The 19,374-nt window shown below is 40.5% G+C and overlaps 1 protein-coding gene across 26 annotated transcripts in view; it reads right to left on the bottom strand.

Moving 5' to 3' along the window:
• Positions 1–204: 204 nt before the first annotated feature.
• The window catches only part of LIMCH1 (LIM and calponin homology domains 1), a 326,042-nt gene continuing 306,872 nt past the window's right edge, over positions 205–19,374 (bottom strand). For 10 of the 26 annotated variants that reach the window (XM_013062180.2, XM_045076822.1, XM_004764069.2 and 7 more), the window contains 8 exons: positions 18,409–18,501; positions 17,418–17,522; positions 15,967–16,094; positions 14,232–14,353; positions 13,831–13,954; positions 10,466–10,574; positions 8,276–8,378; positions 205–3,107 (listed from right to left, as the gene is read on the bottom strand). In XM_013062180.2, the coding sequence (XP_012917634.1) occupies positions 3,082–3,107; positions 8,276–8,378; positions 10,466–10,574; positions 13,831–13,954; positions 14,232–14,353; positions 15,967–16,094; positions 17,418–17,522; positions 18,409–18,501 (810 nt within the window). In that variant the 3' untranslated portion in view covers positions 205–3,081. Of the gene's footprint in view, positions 3,108–8,275; positions 8,379–10,465; positions 10,575–12,318; positions 12,406–13,830; positions 13,955–14,231; positions 14,354–15,966; positions 16,095–17,417; positions 17,523–18,408; positions 18,502–19,374 lie in introns of all 26 variants that reach the window. The other 16 variants (XM_013062177.2, XM_013062178.2, XM_004764058.2 and 13 more) reach the window with 2 other exon arrangements.

Below are 19,374 nucleotides of genomic sequence, written 5' to 3'. Positions count from 1 at the left end.
CTACAACCAGCTGCTAAGTTCGATTTGCCTTAAACAGCTGACCTCAAAAATGGAACAAGATGCATATGCAAACATGCTTCATGGCCAACATCCGATTACATAACCCCAGACCCGAAGCTACAATGGAGAGAGCCTGATTCTCTCTTCCCCAAGTCCAAAAGCTGACCCCCTCCTCCCTACCCTCCCAATTAATAGAGTACAAAGTTGATTTGAGTATTTTATTTATAAATGTACATTTACTATAAAAGCTGTTGCATTTTAGACAACTTTTAATTTTTCTTTTTTTTTTTAACTATTTCTCAGAGGCATTTTAGAATAAATATTTTTAAATGAAGGTTAGTATAACTGATAGAGAACATTGGCCCACCCAGAGCAGTAACACCTTTCGGACGGACTCACATATGAGGTGGATCATTTCAGTTTGTTACGTCTTACACTGTGTATAGATAACTAGAATAGGTCTTGCCTTAATAACACTACGTAGAAAGAATGAGGAAATGACATGGATTGCTAGTTAGTGAAAAACAAAGGGTTACTCATTTTTTCTTAATAAAGAGAAAGGACTAGCTTTTGGAGCATGAGGGGGAAAATCGTATATTTCCTCAAGAACAATAAATCACTCACTTGCCTCATCTGCTTTTTTTAAACAAGCGCATTTCCATCGTAGCTCAACAGAGCAGAGCTTCCCCCCCTTCCCCGGGATCTCAAAGATTATTTGAAAAGAAATAGATCATACTCGCTATGCTGCATTGGAAAAAACAAGATCTAGTCTGCCTGAGATGCCATGTAACAGACTCCAAATGAAATAGAAATCAAATATAAATAGAAACAGTTGGCAATTAGAATTTAGAAAATGTTGGAGATTATTCTGTGCTGGTGACTATTGTTCATTATGGGAGAGCACATTTCGCAGCTGGAGAATGGGGCTTTATTTTTCTTGACTTGATTCAGGCTTCAATACATGTACAATGAGGCTCACTAAGAAATATGTATAAATGGGTTTGTGAAACCAGAAGAGAATGTGCATTATTCATATAGTCCTTACATAACAGATGGAGTTACACATGTAAAAAGTATTCTATAAAAATCGGTTATGAATGATCATATTGTACATGTTTTGTGCATTATTTGTGGCAAAGTACTCTGCTAATATCATGCAAAGTGTAAACATCCACATTATCAAAATATTTAATAAAACATGCAAGTGGTTAATCAAAATATTGAACTTAATCTGTACATTTTCAAAACTTTTAAATTTTTTTTCTATTTTTCTTTTTCTTTTTTTTTAATTTTTTTTTTCCTGTAAAACAGCGAACACCTCCACGAGAAGTCTTCATGACTTGGAAGTGACTTCACCTCTCTTCAACATACTGTATCCAGAGTTCATCACTAACTATGTGCAACAGCTTCGCATTTTCTAAGGCACAATTTTTTAATGAAATGATGTGTAAATTCCAATCTAACAACAGCTCTTCCAAATGACAAGATGGTCAAATTACCTCCAGTGGCTGAGGGAATTTCTGCACTTACATGGAACCCGCATGCAGAGAACAGTCTAGCATGTAAATAAATAATTGCTAGCCCTACTCAATAAGACACAGGAAAAAAAAATTATTGCTTACATAAACAGAAAAACATCTACTTAATCTCCTTGTATGACTACATTAACCTATTAGGAGTATATCCATAGTCTACATTCACAAAATGTCATCTTCACGTATTTGCCGTCATTTTAAGGCAGAATAAATAGTTCCCCTTTCCCCAGTCTTAAAGAAAAACAGCCTGGAGATCTAAAACGTGATGCTTTTTAGTAACTGGAGTCCTTTCTTGGCCAGTGGAAACTCAGCACACAGGGCAGACAGGAAGCCAGCTCTCCACAAGAGCTCCGCTCTGAAGTTCTAGAATTGTCAACAGTCAAGAGGGTTGGTGATCCAGGAGAACGGGAGAGGGCAGATGTCCACTGCGGTGGGCCGGGTGCACTGTGAGTTGGAAGTTCTTCTTGCTGATCGCTCGTTGGTGGCTCATGACGACATATGTCATTGGGTTCTAGGAGGAGGGTCTTAATGCTTTGCTTTAGACACCTTCGGGCCCTCAAGAAGAACTTGTAGGCAAGGGTGAGCCCGGGTCACACTTCATGATGGACTAATCTTGGTGGCAGCTTCCAAAGGCCTCACACGGAGTCTCTTATTTGATCTACAGCCTGAAGAGAAGCAAGCACCAAAACCCTCCCGGCTCTCACTGACCCACCACTCTTCTGGAGATAAAACTTTCTCACAGATTTTGGTAAGAACTTTGGAGACGATGACTGAAATATTTTCCTATGGTTTCTTCCTACCCTTGGGCAGTGTCCCCATAGAGTAAGTTGAGCTGATACTGCAAGGGTTTGCTTTATTTAACGGACCAGCCTCTGTGAATGACAGAACTTCCAAAGCACACAAAATCTAACACTAATGGTGCAATAATTTATTGGTAGGACTTCCACCTCCAAAGGTAAGTAAGAGATGTCTCGGGATTACAGTATGTAGTATCAGACTAGCGTCTCTGCGTTAAAAACAAGTTATAGCTCAGAGCTCTACAGTGTGATTTTTAGTTTCTGAAATGCATGAATGCTAGGCTTCCATCGTAGAAGATGACACATCTCAAATTGGCATGTCTTGCACTTTCTGCAGCTCAATTCTGTAAACATGAAGTGTTTAATTCCTAAAAATACTACAACGAAACAAGTTTATTGCCTCATTCATCTCAGGAACTCTCAGAGAAGAGAAGAACCCATTTGAAACCATGAGCCTGTTGGCCCACGGTAAGACCTTCGTGTGAACTACAGGATCACGACACTGTATTTATTCGTTTGTATATACTGTGCAAATGCAAAACCAAAAGAAAACAAAAATCAAAACCAAAACGGAAAACCAGGAAGAATGCAAACACTGTGCTACAGAAGAACAGATACCATCTTTTAGAACAGCCTTTCCGAAATTAGGTAAATGCCAAGGAGCCCCCACACTTGGGATTTGGTGAAATGGTCGCCGGGGACACCCTCCAGAAAGAAACGGTGAGTGATCTGGAAGCTTGAAAAGCGCGTCACAATGTTGTGGGCTGGCCAGCACCTGCGACAAAGAACACGGGGTAGTATTTGGTTAGAGGACGCAACACTTCTTGCCTCAGGGCACTGGTAATGACCTCTGCCCAAATCTCTTCTCCCTCTGAGCGGGGATTTGTCCCCCTCTGCTGCTCCAAGTGTGGCCCAGGGAAGAGAAGTACTGGCGTCACCAGTAGGTGGTCAGACAGGGCACTCCTGAGTTCCATCCCAGAATGTAACAAGGAGTCCTGGGGATTCATCTGCCCTGTCAAGTTTGGTTGAAATCCTCTGGATTTCACCCTTAAGCCAAATGATCTTTGTTAAACTCCCTGCCTTGTCTTCTAGGGGCAAATAAGCAAGAAAACATTCTCTCTTTTCTGGTCCTTTAGGTTTTGGTTTCTAGAAGAATAAATACATTGCAGCCAGGGGAATGTGACATGGGATCTACATATGGACTCATACATATTTGCTAGATTTAGTAAATAAAAACACAGAACACCCAACAAAATTTGAGTTTCAGGTAAACAACAAATTAAAATATAATAATTTTTTTGTTAGTATAAGTATATCCTATGTGCTATTTGAGATATACTTGTGCTAAATCCTGACCATGGAATATTTGGGTACAGTTACTAAAAAAAAAATCATTGTTTATCTGAAATTCAAATTTAATAGGGCAAAAACATTCTAATGGGGGCATCTTCTATTTTATCTGGCAATTCCATCTAGAAGGATGGTTTGGATTCCGTATTTCCTGCAGAAACCTTCACAAAGTTTCTCTTTCGTTGGAGGCACTAGAGTGGTAATGAGACAATCGCAACACTGGAAAAGACCCTGGAGATTTTGCAATAAATGCATTTCACCAGAATGAATGACGGAATCATCCGACACAGAGACACAGTCACCCAATACCCAAGCACAAATGGCACAAGTTAGCCACGTGAAGGCTTGATTTGTGGCAGGTGATTTGTTTTGCACTTCCATTCCCATTTACATATGAACTTAAAAACTGTTTACATTGCTTTTAGGAATTGCATTTTAATATGCTGTTATGGAATTTCTCCCCTCCAACAGAAAAATTTCATTTAAATGTGACTAGTTACTTGAAGGAAATAGGATTATACATCCAGGCTTTATTATTCCACACAATGAAATCATTTTGTTTCACTTAGAACGCCTATGATGTAAACCACCCCTTCCATCTACCCATCCCCACCCAACTCATATAAGAATCAGATAAAAACGAAAGAAAAATGATTTTTAGCCATTTCTCTTCATTCTGACTTTTTAAAAAAATTGCATCTGGGATATACTCAAACAATTCAACTATATTTATACTTCTCGAGCCAACTATTATCTCCTCCACTGATTCACATTTAAGCTAATACATTTGTTTCTTCTGACACCAAGAAAGAAATGAGCACTATTCTCAGATATGCTGGTCATTATCCCTGTCATGTGTTAAGTTTAGCCCCAATATAATATTAATATCTACCTGGAAAAATAAACATGAAAGAAGAGTTAGGAAAAAACAACTGGAAAGAAAGTAGTCATTATTACTCAATATGAAAACATATTAAGAAGCTATAATAATTAAAACTATTCAACACTTGAGAATTAGTAGGTTAATAAGACATAATAAAACATCTAGAAATAGATCCAAATACCTATGGGGAACTCCATTTATGAGAAAGCTGGCATTTCAAATTAATGGGAAAAAAAAAAAAAAGGATTCTTCAGTTAAATTTGCACAACTTGTAACTGGGGGGAAAAAAAGATTGGATATCTATCTCAGTTCTTGTCCCAAAATATATTTGTGATGATCACGTAGTTTCATGTGAAAGAGAAAATAAAGAATAATTCTGGGAGAAATCCCAGCTAAATCCTTGAAGTAGTGAAAGTTTTTCTAAGCAGGACACAGAACCCAGAATCCAAAAAGGAAAGATTGAAAAAAGATATGTTTAATTACTTTACATGAAAATCTTTTCTATGAAAAAAAGTTCACGAAGTAGAAAGACCAATGACAATGGCAATAAGCAGCAAATATAAAATCAAGGGAAAATGTCTTTACTTTAAAAGAACTACAAATCAAGTATTAGCAGAACCATGGGCAAAGGATAGAGAAGAAAGATACATTTTTTTTTAATAGCAAAAAAGAAATAGAAATGGTCCATAAACAAGATGTTCAAACTCACTTAAAGACATACAGGTCAAAACAATGCAATTTTCCCTTCCCCATGCAACACAGTAGGAATTTTAAAAGTCTGATGTGATCCAGAACTGACACAGGCATGGAGAGAGAAAGAGGCTCTCTTACGGACTTTGCAGGGAGAGTGCACTTTTCTGGAAGATAATTAGACAAGTTGTCTGAAAATTTTAAAAGCACATGACTGTTAACTCAGCAGTCCCAGTGCTCAGAATCTACCCTACAGAAATGCTTTCGACTGTTCATGAGGACATCTGTACGTGGATGTCCACGGAGGCCTTTACCCAGAACATATTAAAACACTGGAAACAACTGAAGTGCCCATGCACAGAGAATAGTCTGTAATTACGGCAAGTCCACACAATGGGACTGTATTCGGGTACTAAAAAGCCATCTAAAAGCATGGGGAGAAAGAATGTTATATGAGAAAATGACCAAAAGAAAAATTGCCATAATATATCATTAAATTAAACACAAGAGCAACAAAAGTAAAGGACACTATGTGATTATCTTCGTGAAATAAAAAAACAGAACATAGGTGGGTAGATGTATCGCACACATATGGTGTGTGTGTGTGTGTGTATGTGTGTGTGTACACACATACAAATGTACATTCTAACCTTCTCTCTAAGAAATAATTAGAAAGTGATTACAGTGGTTAATTTTGGAGACTTTCACTTTTAATTCGGTGTCTCCCTAAACAACCCTATTTTCTAACCTTATACCATTTATAATTTTATTGACTCATTCCTTTGAATGTCTATAGACATCATCTAGGCAGAGAAGTAATATGCCTTCTTGCTTTCTTCTTAGTATCCAAAGAAAAAAGAATTTCCTAGTATTTTGTATAAAATAAAATATTTTAAAAATCATGTTAGTCTACCTCTAAATCACTTTATTTTTTTTTTATCTTATGAGACTATTATAATTTGTAACCTCATATAGGCTATTATAACTCCATGGTTCTTGTCTTTAGATTTGGAATTAAAAGCAGTTAAGGTCCTTTTTATTTGTATACACAAGAGAAAATTGCTGGCCTAGATCCAAAAAGCTCGTTTCCAAAAGAAATGACAATGAATCACCCACTCTCTCAATTAAAGTAAAAATCTGGATGAAAACAGGTTGCTGTAACCCAGACGTGGGCTCAGGTTTGTTCTCTGTGGATATCCCTCAAGCACTTTAAATTATGAAAGAAATTCAGATTTCCAGTACAGTTGAAATCTGGCTCAACAGTCCTTCAACCTAAGAGCGCCCTCTTCTGGTTCCATGATTCACATTCATCTGGTTCATTGAGGTTGAGAAAAGTATTATTTGTCCAAGAGGATAGTTAAAATCACTTTGGAATATGGGAGAAAAGGGCTTAGTTTTCCATTGTAATGTATAAAAATAAGCAAATAAAAATCAGATAAAATAAATATATTTATTTACTATATATATACTTTAGGATCATCCATGGTATACTCTTCCATTTGTTGCTCATTTTAGTTATTTTTTACTATTTATACCATATTTTACATGTATAACACATAGCTTAAGTTGATATCAATATTATATACTATATAAATATTATAATTATATAAAATTAATATATATATATAATATGTGGTATACATGGTTCTGTTTTGAGGGCAGCAGCTCAAAATTGGGAATTGTTTTGACTTTAAGTCAAATGTTTGTCATAGATCAAAACCACCTGGGTTTGATCTAATTCTTATTTCCTAGGATTTTATTAAAAGAGGCATATACTTCCCTAACTGACTAAATTTATAGCAATAAAACAACTTAATTTCAATTTCACTCTTCAAATCTTCAGTCTTGCAGATTTAGATACCCATGTAAAAAGCCTAAAGATGTTCTTTAACTTACTTTGAGAAATAAGATTCTTGAATTTCAACTCCTCACCTCCATTGTTTTTATTTTTATTTTATTCACTTTTTGAAAAGATTTTTATGTATTTATTTGACAGAGAAAGACACAGCGAGAGAAGGAACACAAGCAAGGGGAGAGGGAGAGGGAGAAGCAGGCTTCCCGCTGAGCAGGGGGTCCAATGCGGAGCTCAGTCCCAGCACCCTGAGATCATAACCTGAGCTGAAGGCAGAGGCTTAACTCACTTAGCCACCCAGGCGCCTCTCCCTCCATTGTTTTTAAAGGAAGAAATTCCTACTGATGAATTTGCTGGAAGTCTCCCCACCAGAAGGACAGTACTTTGGAGATGAGCCACTGGCTGGCTAGTTGCAGATCTTCTAAACAGCAGCTGGGCAACAGCGCCCCCTGGTGCCCTCAAAAACAACGTGAACTGTCTACAGTAGGAGACCCAGACACCGGATTAGGGGCGGACTGCTCGAATGGGCTTCAGGGCCCCAGAGACTGGTTAAGCTCAGTTTCCGTACTAAGGCATTTCGAAGGAGTATGGGGCAGGGATTCCAGAGAAGTAGAACCCCTCATCTTGGCTCTAAAGGAACTTTCACGTTAGCTGGCAACAAAGCCAGACCATGTCATACAACTCCTGACTGTAGGGCATGCGGACATTGAGGACCCGGTGCTTGAGTTGCTGAACACTGGAGAGCCATTCTTCACACTGACACCATCCCAAGTGGTGCTGGCTTTCTAAAGATATGCCTCTACAAATGAACAGTGTTTCACAGATCTTGTATCTTCCTTCTATCTCCCCAAAATCTCTAAGGTGAGCTCAAGCAATGTCTCGAACTTGGTTTTACCTCCCTGGTGTATTAACGGATAAAAATAATGTTTCTGGATAAAAAAGAATTTGGCCACACTGTAACAGTAACTTCCAGTAAGAAACAAGTGGTAAATACGGGTTGTTTCCTTATTGTTTCTTTTCCCTACCTGCTAATAAATCCTATCCTCAGGGTAGGCGTGTCAATCAATGAGGAGGAACAGTTGAATTTCTAAATCGGGCCCTGTAGAAGGCATAGGACCACACTCGTCTCAAGGTATCCTATGTCTGCCCCCCCCCCCCCGGTACTTACTTCTGGATCGCATGTAGCAATCGTTACAGTTCAGAAGACCATTTCGAATCCTAACATCCGTCCCACTCACTGCATCTCCAAGCTGTCCTTTACAGACCCCGCACTGTAGGGCAGAAAGAACAGAAGTTATAAGGTGCACAAGGACTCATTTCTTTATAATGCTTAGTTATGGTTCGCACAAGTACGCAACAATCGCTTCTACAACCTCCACATTTGTTGAGCATCTACTATATGGCAGATGTTGTACCAGAGCTGACTCACAGCAACAACACACTTGTAGCATTTTATCCTAACTCCTTGCATTTTTGCAGAAAAGGACACTGATTCCAAGGCTCGCTGACTTGTCCAGGATTGTAGAGCTGGTAGGTGGTGTCAAGTTAACCCCCAATCAGGACGGAACAACCATTCCAAACAGATGACATCCTAGTGGTTTTAAATAAACACATGGCCAATGGATTATCAATTCAAACTTGATAATTGTGAATAATCTTGAAATGCTTTCTACTACTGTTGGCGAGTTCTGCCAGATCAGAATGACTAGGAAATGGCTCACCTCACGTTTCCACACTGAAAGCAGTAACGCCCACTGCTACAAATCCAGCAGGAAAAGAACACGTTTCAGCACAGTCAGCCTGAGGAGGCATTGCTTAGAACGGAGAAGGTGGGAACGAAGTAGTTTCAGAGGCCAGCCTTTTGTGGTGGGTTGGGGGGATTAGAACCCAGCTCCAAAGAGGACCAGGGCCAGATTCATGCTCTAAGGTCACCCAGAGGGTAGAGGAAAGCTTCATCCAAATTATGTTATAAGCTCCACTGACTTGCAGGGTAGGGGGTAAATCTAAGAGACAATGTGCCTTAAGGGGTCAGATCAGCTCTAGGAAGTGAATCATTAGAGAGAATAAAGGCTTTGATAGCTAAGAAGGCCAGTCTCCTCTCCCTTGAGAAACCGCGAAGACTCTTTGCCATCTGGATTATTTCAAGTTCGGGGAAATTCTCTGAGGACAAACTGTGGTATCAGAGCACATTATCTTGGCATTGCCAGGAATTAAAAAGTATATTCTTTGAGCCTCAAAACACTCCGAGACAAGTGGGGATATACATTGTCCAGCTTCATTTTACAATGAGAATATTGATAATTGGAGTCTAATTAAGGATCCATATTATGTTTTACTCATGGTAAGTCCTGCTTTGCACTAATTACTAATATGACTAAATTAATGATTTTGGGACTTTACTTGCTTTCTCTTAGCTTATAGGTAAAGTGGGAGTTATTTTAAAACCATGCAAGTTTACTTAATAGCTGAAGACACTACTGACAAAGGAACAGGACAAAATTCGAGAGAAAGCACAGTAGCTTGGTGAAGAGAAAGAAATGATTCTCACTCAGAGTTCAAGGGTTTAGCTTCAACATAAGATATTAACTGGAATTGTGTCCAGGAGTGGGGGAAAAAGAAAAAAAAGAAGTGCTGATAGAGTCCCAACTTGTCAATTTCATTAAATGAGCTAGAAGTGGTTCACCTCCGTACTAGTTCACCTCCCCCTTATTAGCAGGAGATGTGGGACTAGGAGCGAGGCCTCTGCATTTTCAGTGAATTGGTCAATTCCTTCATTTCTGCTAGGTTCAGAGGAAATCACGGTGAGCTGGACAGATACGGCCCCCGCCCTTATGGAGGGGACGTTGTATTCGAGGAGGTGATGATTCAACAATGAAACAAGCGAGTGGTAAGGAGCAGGAAATGCTCTCTCTAAGGACTGTGAAGGAACTGACATTGTCTGGGGGTCAGGACAGCTTCTCAGAGGGAGCGATACTCAATTCGTGATTATGCACAAAGGCATTCAGAGACCTACAAGGAACCACCTAGCTGTTAGCCACTTAATTGATGGAAAATCTTCCATCCAAAGATAAAAACCTTTGCTGTGAAGCCACAAGAATGTCAGAAGCGGAAAAGATGCTACATTCCAGACACACTGCGCAAATCCGTTTTGCTTCTTCTCACCTGCCGTCCCAGAGGAACGTGTGAGGGGAGAGTTTCTTCCTGAAGGGCGGGCTCTGCAAACACTTCCGTACAACCCAGAGGGCCTGGCCTCACGAGCAGAGGCCCGTCGGGAGTTCCGGGAGGAAATTTCTCAGCACAGAATGATGCTAGAAGATGCTAGAACACATCCCTCAGAGAGGAGGGCGGGCATACGTACCCTAAAGCACTGGATGTGGAAATAGAGATGGAGGGTCTCGATGATCATGGCGGCTCCTTTGCCCAGAGGGAGCCCACAGGACGAGCACAGCTTCTTCCCGCTGATAGACCTGGGTTTCAAAATATACGGAGTAATAAGACGTTCATTTAGAGTAGTTGGTCAAATGCACTAATATGTAGCCTCAAGCAAAAAAAAAAAAAAGATGGATTTTAACATCTTAAATATAAGATATATATATATAAGATATAGATATATATCTATAAGTATAAGATATAATATAAGATATAAACCATGGATGGTTTATATCATGAATGCAATGGCAATTACTGAACTAATAACGAGCAGGAATTAAGCATCAGACACAAGTTGCAAGCGGCCTGCTGGGCCCAATACTACAGGCCTCCATCGTGGCACAGAATTTGGGGGATGTGTGTGTGTATGTGTGTGTGTGTGTGTGTGTGTGGTTTCAGTCATCTGTTACAGGAAGTCTATGTTGTGTTGATTCAACCACACGATTAAATGCCCTGAAATGACTCAGTGTACTTCTCCTATGTTTTCTTAAGTCCTAAAAGATAATCCAATTTAGCTTTACTAAGGCTTCAGTACTGCTTTAGGATTTTCTATCACTGGGGTTCATTGGCCCTCGAGGCATTTCTTTCTACTTATTAAGAAAAATTGTTGTTGTTTTGGTTTAAAAATAGAGGCAATTGTCACGCAGCCCACTAGGTACCAGGCAGACGCAGGACCCATTCTCTGCTCCGTCACCAAGTTTCATGATCAGGTATAAGGAATGCACTTTGGGTTTTGCTTTCATGTTTAAAATGAGAGGATTGGATTAGATGGTCTCCACCTACCCCCTCTTCCAGTGCAAACACTCTGGGACTCCATAAACCGGGCACTTGCCATCTCTCTGAGTTGTAAAGCGCCTAGAGAGCACAGGCTGCGTCTCCCCCATCTCTGCCCTCCCCCAAGCCCCTACTACAGGGCCGACCACCGGACTAGACCCAGACCCCGCGCACTGACACAGGCTGAGAGCACTAGCTGGCCTCCTCTCAGACAGCTTCCCCACCCCTGAGATTAGATCACAGTGATGCCCACTGTCTGGAAAGCTCTTGGGATTACACAAGAAATTTTAAAATATGCAATTTCATTCAAAAGCCAACAGGGTACAGAGGAACTGAAGAAACAGAAAGGAAGACAAAAGAAAAGAGGAAGAGTTGCTTCGAGCAAACTCTGTTCATTAGGATTTCCCTCTTATCCGGTAGTAAAATGGAATTTCTAAATCAAAGAAAACCTCTGAGTTCCCACTGCTTTGGTCTCTCCAGTGAATGGGAACTCAGGCAGCTTTTAAGAATATCGTGGGGCCCGATTAATGTCCAGAGGCAACTGTAACAGGGCTTGAGTGGGGGAAAGGGAAGGATGAAGTTTCGTTGCTAGTCCCCGCCTGGGTCCCCGTTAAGAGCCAGCAGCAGACCCTGCCCAGAAGGCCCGGCCAAACTTGGAGGGAAAGGCGCCAGCTGAGGAGCCCAGCAATTGTCTGGTGGATTTTATTATTAGATTCTGGGTTCTGCACAATGTAATTAAAGCCCCATGGCCACAGCCGTGCCAACATCATACTCTTGGCTTTTTCTATCATGGGCTGAGAAAATCTGCAGGCCGATGGGGGATGTGTTCTTCCCTCCTGCCTGTGTGTGTATGTGTGTGTGTGTGTGTGTGTGTGTGTGTGTGTGTGTCGTTAGGAGGAGAATCAGGTGAACACATCTCTCAGAATCATCTGGCAAGCACTAATTTGGTTGAAATCATGCTCAGCAGGCACAAGGTGAAATCAAGCAGCCTCAGAAAGGCTTTCTAACCTCTTGTACCTGTTTGGTGATTGGCCAGGAGGGGTGGGGGAACAAGGGAACAAGGGCCCAGCCTGGAAATTCTCTCGAGGGCTTTTCCTGTAACACGGTAAAGGAGCCAAGAATTAGGAGAAGCGAAGAGAAGCCCCTCCCACAAGGAGAGACTTTCTGGATGAAAACAAAACAAAACAAACACTCCCTTGACAACAAAATAGAAAACAACAGCGTGTCCTAGTGGTAATTTTTTATGAAGAACAGACATAGTCATTCCATCCAGCAAAGCCTGGATGTGCATTGGCTGCGTTAATATCAAAACCAGGTTGGCACGGTTGGACAGGAAGACACAGTATCTTTCTAGTATTTATTATTATTATTTTTTCCAGGAATGACTCTAGTTGACATTGCATGCTGGGTTAGATATAAAAATCATGGACTGGGTGGGAAGGGAGAGATGAGTCAGGATATAGGAAAAAGCTCTTAAAGGAGCCCAGAGCTAAGGGTAGAGCGTTAATGGAGATTTTTTTTTTTTTTTTTTTAAACGAGGTGGCTTCTACCCCTATCAATAATTTCATCATGGGTACAAGTAATTAGGGGTAATGTTCAAAACATGTAATAACTGCTAGGTCATGAACATCCACACAGCAGAATGGCCCCAGCCAGAAGCTACTGCAGTGGCTTGACAGGTGCTCTTGGTGTCTCATGAGATTTGCCTGTGATTTGCCTTGCTCAAAGTCCTATGTCGGCAAGTGGAAGAATCAAAGTTTAAATCTAGGTCATCTGGCTCTAGGTAGAATGATTGGTTAATGCATCATGAATGTTATATATTTTAAAAACTGGTTACAAGGAACCTCTTGTCCAAATATGATTTTATCTAGGAACTATGGTTTCATTTTGACTTCTTCCACCACTTAATCAGTCAAATACTTTGGATAAGTTATTTAATTTCCCTGAGCCTCAATGTCCTCTTCTCTAAAATGGAAACAAGACCCAGTAAAGTTACTGGAAGAATTCAGTGAATTAACGTATATAAAAAGGGATGAGATATGTAAACCATTCAACACAGTGCCTATTATATATTGAAAGGCTTAAAAAATGATAGGAACTATTCTTATTGTAAAATAATATGGTTTTTAAAAAATAAGAATATAACCTGTGGTAGTTACTTCATAGGAGTGCATGTAAATGAGAGAAAAACACTTTTTTTCTTGAAACAGGCTCTGAGACAATTTAACTCACTTAAATAAATCACTTATGCAATAGGCCTGCAAATTCTTCCCAAATGTTTAGATTTGTAGGCTGAAGACATTATCAATTACAAATTGATAAAAATCAGAGTCCATATTTACTTGCCAGGAAGACTGTCTCAGACATCCATAAATACTTATTTTCTGATCACTCAGAGTCAGTGGACAAGAAGCACAAAACGACTGCTGACATCTTGCCATCTCACACTTGTTTCCCATTCTTAGTCGATAAATTTCAAAAAGCAAAGGAATTCCACATCCATCTTATTTTGCTACTCACTTCCGTCTTTCACCCGGAGATTCGATCTGATGGTTAATGTTTTTATCCAAAGGGAGGGTTTTTGGCTTCACATCTTCTAGAATGTGCATCGATGGGTTTGATACCTGCTGACTCGGGGATGGATCTGAGGCCGAGGAAAGAATAAAGAACATAAACTTAGTGTTCAGTAACATCCCCCTAGTGCTCCGTATGTCCTCCTTCTTGAAAGCACTAATGCCCACTGGGGTCTCACCTTGAGTTCATGTAGACTGTGGGCCCACAGTGGTGGGAGTCTTTTCACTGTGCTGTTTGGAGTAAGCTACAAGAGAGGCCCACAGCCAGTAGAGTTCATACCTGTCTGAACCACGTGTGTGGGGGGTGTTCTAATAATTTCATTATTGGGTTTCAACACCCATTCTTACCCTGAGCTAGCTGTGAGTTCATCCCATAGTGTAGGGCCCCAGTTTGTGTGTCCAACTGTTGGTCCTGATGGCCTCCTTTCGATACAGGATTCTTAGAATGAGCCACGGCCCCTTGAGTTAGGCTGTTGAGATAAACAAATGTATATTTCAGAACAGAGATGAAAGCAACCCAACTAAACTTATCCTATCCCTTAGGGCATGGAAATACCTAGTTATAAAATGAAAAAAAGAAACGGGACTAATGAAAAATTTATTCTATTCATTTTAAACCAGATTTAAAGTACTGGAGAATCCTACACATTTTTCATTATCCATCAATTTAGTAAGCTTGAGAAACCATTATTTCTGAAGTCTTCCCCATCTCCTTGTCCATAAAGGTCTTCATTTCTGATCATTTCAAGGGATACCAGAGCCAACTGGAATTTCCCAGATTTTCACAGGAGAGGACTTATAGTAGAAAATGCTTGGGCCCCACAGGTTTGGGCAGCTCATGAGAATTCACTGGCCTTGCAGTAGCATCTGTGTGCAAGAGAAGGAGATGGAGAGGTTTAAAAATGTTCAGAGTTTCTGGAGATAACAGGGACTGTCTGGAGAAGCAGAAAAAATTCACGTATGAATTTGCTTAGCAGCATCATTCAAATATTCCTGACCAGTGGCTTTTGTTTCATGAAACTGAAAAGTTTCTTTAAATAGTGTTAACTGGAAATAGATGAGCTATATCCCAAAGGCTCTGCAGACTCTGGGCATGGGCCCGAAGACCCCATGGCCACAATCCACCCAGTCTCTGGCTGATGGACATGGGAGAATTCTCAGAGCAGATCCTACCAGAGGGGCTCCACTTACAGCCAAACTTTCAAATTGGACAGTCTTTGAAAATGACTCTAGCCTTTCACATCTTTGGGGCTCTCGGAAGGTGCAGTGTGTGGTATGTGTGTACACACGTGTATCTCCGCACACTCGTGTATGTGTATGTGTGCATATGCTTGCACACTTGCTAATCTCTCTCTCTCTGGTATCTCAGGGCCCCAAAAGCAAACATCTGTCTCATAAAGAACTTGCTGGTGGCAGCGTACTGCCAATTTCCGGGATTTTGAGGGTCCCTTCTAGGTTAGGCCCAGGGTGGCATCAATAAGCCCACTATGCCTCGTAGCTACAACCAGATTTTGCTCTAGTTTGAGCTAGCACTGAATGATCTAGGGGTTTCTGGGTACGCAGTTTGGATTTCCCATGGAACATACTGGAACCCATGGGGTGGGATGATTATCCAAAACCAATCATTTGTTATCCTTTATACTGTCACACAGAGTAAATGTGATTTCTCACAGCTCAGAGGATACTGAGAGTAAAGTCCGGGTCCATGGTCAACCCACAGTGGGTAGGACCATGAGTAGGATCTCATTTCAACCCTTCTCCCTCCGGACATATCAACCATTTCAGGTGAATGACAGTTCGATCTGGGGCTTTGAAGGGACAACATGCTCCTCTGATATTCTACACTACCTCCCCTCACTTAAAAAAGATTTCACCTATTTAAAAATAAGATGATTTATATTCAAGAGCATAAAGACTGACTTTGGAGATATTAGAATATGTTTAAGCAACACGTAATGTATTACTGGAATGATAATTTCAAAGCTGAATATGATTTGCATTAGAAATGGGTACCCTTTCTGGGGAGCGAACAGGCAGAGTCTGGCTTTGCTCATGTAGAAGGACAGGCTGATACAGTTCATACCTGCCCACTTCCTCTGGTGGCCAATCTTCCCGAGGGTTATGCAATAAATCACTGTTGTCTCCCTGGAGTGGCTTCCTCCGTCTTGTCTCTTGTTCTTCCTCTCGACCATTTTCCAAGTCCATCTTATTCTAATTGAGAAAAGAAGGATAATATTGAATATTATTTATTTACTGAGAGAGAGAAAGAATGCACGTGGGGGGGGGGAGAGGGAGAGAGAGAATCTCAAGCAGACTCCCCACTGAGCGCAGAGCCCAACTCAGGGCTTGATCCCATGACCCATGAGATGATGACCTGAGCTAAAAGCAAGAGTCAGAGGCTTGAATGAAATGAGCCACCCAAGCACCCGTGAGTATCATTTTTATTTTTTTAGTTTTAATTAATTAATTTTTTAAAAAGATTTTATTTATTTATTTGACAGAGAGAGAGAGATCATAAGTAGGGAGAGAGGTAGGCAGAGGGAGAGGGGGAAGCAGGCTCTCCGCTTAGCAGAGAGCCTGATGTGAGGCTCCATCCCAGGACCCTGAGATCATGACCCTAGCCAAACACAGAGGCTTAACTCACTGAGCCACCCAGGATCCCACTGAGTATTTTTAAACACACTGAACAACACTCATCTCTGGCCATGGTGTATTTGAAACATTTTTTCCAATCACATTGCTTACAGTGTAAAGAATAATTGTCCAAATTAACTGAATAGTAACAATGGTCCAAATTAACTGAATAGTTAGTGCTTTCCAATGATTTGAAACCAATGTGTACTCTGGATCTCTCTTAAAAGTTATCACGAAAGAGAACTGCTCAGAAAGCCCACCTTGCAAAGTAAAACAAAGTTCTAGGACTGTTCACTGTTCAGTTAGGAGAAATGGCTCTTGCGGGCCCATCGGTTTTGTTTTGTTTTGTTTTGTTTTTAAATGCAGATTCCAGACTATTCCAAGTCTTGGTATGACTTTTGTTCAATAGCTCCCCAACCTTATTTGGGGGATATGGAGGTAGACCACCCTTTCTCTGCTCTCTCCAGCCCTTGAAGACACAAATAAATTTCATGGGGAATTTTAAGAGTGGTTTCGAAGCAATTTCCACAGAGGCTGGTAGGGAGTGCATTGCTGGCTACCATCCAGGGCAAAGGGACGCATGGTGTGGCGGAGAGGAATACATGTGTGTTGAATGAGTGAACGATGGGCTGTCAGAGGCACATTCCAGCAAATGCTCCACTAATCAGGACCTCTCCAGCCAGTGCAGGGACACTATGGTTGCCAGCCCATGGAAGCAGATCTGGCCCCAGTAATGATTTCACCGGAAATGACTCTGGCCATGACAGCACCATGGGGTACACTGGCCACACTAGGGCAAGGGTCAGTCCTGGATTTAAACTGGTGGAAAACTCAGGCTTGTTATTTTATATTTTTAGGTTTATTTTTTTTTCACAAATTGCTTTTAATCTGCGGTCTCACCATTTTCCCACTGCCTTCGGTCACAGAGGAGGATGTAGACAGCTGGTCTGCAGAACTTGATGAAAGAGTAAATGGAACCACGGTGTCTTCAATTATTTTGCGCTCCTAAAGGGAAGGACAGTAATTAATGAAAGGGGAAAAAGAGAAAATAAAATCACATTTGTCAAGAGAAAATTTCATTAAGGAGCTTAAAGAAAAAAAAAAAAATTGGATCATGCGCAAACAAGCAGGGCGTTAAAAAAAAGGGGTCTTATTTTCTAAAAGCATGTAAATCAGAATGTACTTTCTATGGGCAATGATTTAGAAATTAGCATTTAATTTGGAAAAACAAAGTCTTTGCAAATTAGTCTGATTCAAGAAGCCTAATTAGAAATGCTTTTAGGGATCAGATTAGGCACAACAATTAGTGAAGATAAATTCACAACAAAATTAATCATAAACAAATTTTAGCTAATATGCATTAAATGTAGTTCCCTTCCAATTCTCTAATGTGGTCTGGTTTGTTCATCTAAAAAAAATAAGTAAAACAAAACCAAATTCTCCTCCCTTCAAATCTCTTTAGTACAATACAGTGAATGTAGTTGGTAAGGATTCACTTAGCCCCAACATCAAAATTGTCCTCACAAAATTAATTCACTACTACCAAACATGCTCTCCTCAAACACACAACTAGATACTTTCGTGTCATCTCTTTAAGGTAAATCAAGAATCTGACTCTCTGACTAGAAAACAGATAAAATTCTATTGTCTCCCTTGACCATAACTCAACATGCCCTTACCACAAATTAAATTTGGGGGAACTGTGGTCTTTTAGAGCCTACAGCTCTTTGAAGAAGTTGACAGGGCTCTGGGTAAGGAGAATGGACACAGCCATGTGCACACATAAACCACAGACCAAAAAAAAAAAAAAAAAAAAAAAAAAAAAAAAAGGCACCAATAAACTTTGAGGAATCAAAACCACAAGTCAAATTCCTTCTTGGGAATTTCCTACCTCCTCATAGTATCTGCGTTCCTCCTCTTCCACCTCCTTCTGGGCTTTTTCCCACTCTTCTTTTAGCTTGTTCTGTTCCTTCTGGTATCTCTCCTGTTACAGAATTTCCACAGATGGTTCCTGAACTGACTTTGCGTACCCCACTGGGACACTTCCTCCCCTCTAAGCCACCGTATACAACACATTGTAAGACAGTTCTTCATTTTGCAACGTTCTGAGTCTAATCCATTCACGCTCTAAAACGGGAATGGTATTTTGTGTCTCTCCAAAATGTTAGGAACATAACAATCCTAACAGAGAACACTCTTTTCTGTTGTTGGTGTTACAGATTTGTTCTCGAATCTATGAGTAGATGTTTGCTTATGCAAAGAGAAAAGACAGACTGAAAGACTCTAAGATCTTCCTTAACTTGGCTTTTGTGCTGGGACGGTAGTTTAAACCAATGGTTTGTTTCTACTGGGCCCTTTGGAGACGAGTTTTGCCATTTCACTAATGGAAATAATATGGCTACTGAGAGAGTCTGATAGAAGACAAAACAACAAAACCTTGTAGGTTTACAAGTTGGACAATGCAGAAAGGTCTGGACTAGATAAGATGATAATTAGCTGAGTAGCTGAATTACCCTTTGCTTGTAGCCATGCTGCCAAAATGGAATCTTCCCAGGTTTCAGTAACTTCTGAATTAACAATAGATTTTAAACAGCCACTAGAAGGCTACAACATGAGAACTGCGGCACTATCTCCGGAAATAGTACAGCACTAGTCATCTCTTCTGGGGGAAAAATACTCTGAATAAGGATGGCTCTAATATGTGACTGGAGTCCTTTGGACAGCTGACTAGAAGAAATGGATAAATGGAGGTTAAAACTCATGCTTAAAGTGAGAGCTGACACCCTGGGTGCCTTGGGAATGGTGTCCCCGACATGACAGAGACAGAGGCATCATGGAAGTACCACACACAGTCAAA

The sequence above is a fragment of the Mustela putorius genome, unplaced genomic scaffold, assembly GCF_011764305.1.
Source record: "Mustela putorius furo isolate JIRA1106 unplaced genomic scaffold, ASM1176430v1.1 tig00000083_pilon_pilon_pilon, whole genome shotgun sequence".
In the NCBI taxonomy this organism is placed as follows: domain Eukaryota; kingdom Metazoa; phylum Chordata; class Mammalia; order Carnivora; family Mustelidae; genus Mustela; species Mustela putorius.
This window is presented reverse-complemented; position numbering and strand designations above follow the sequence as displayed.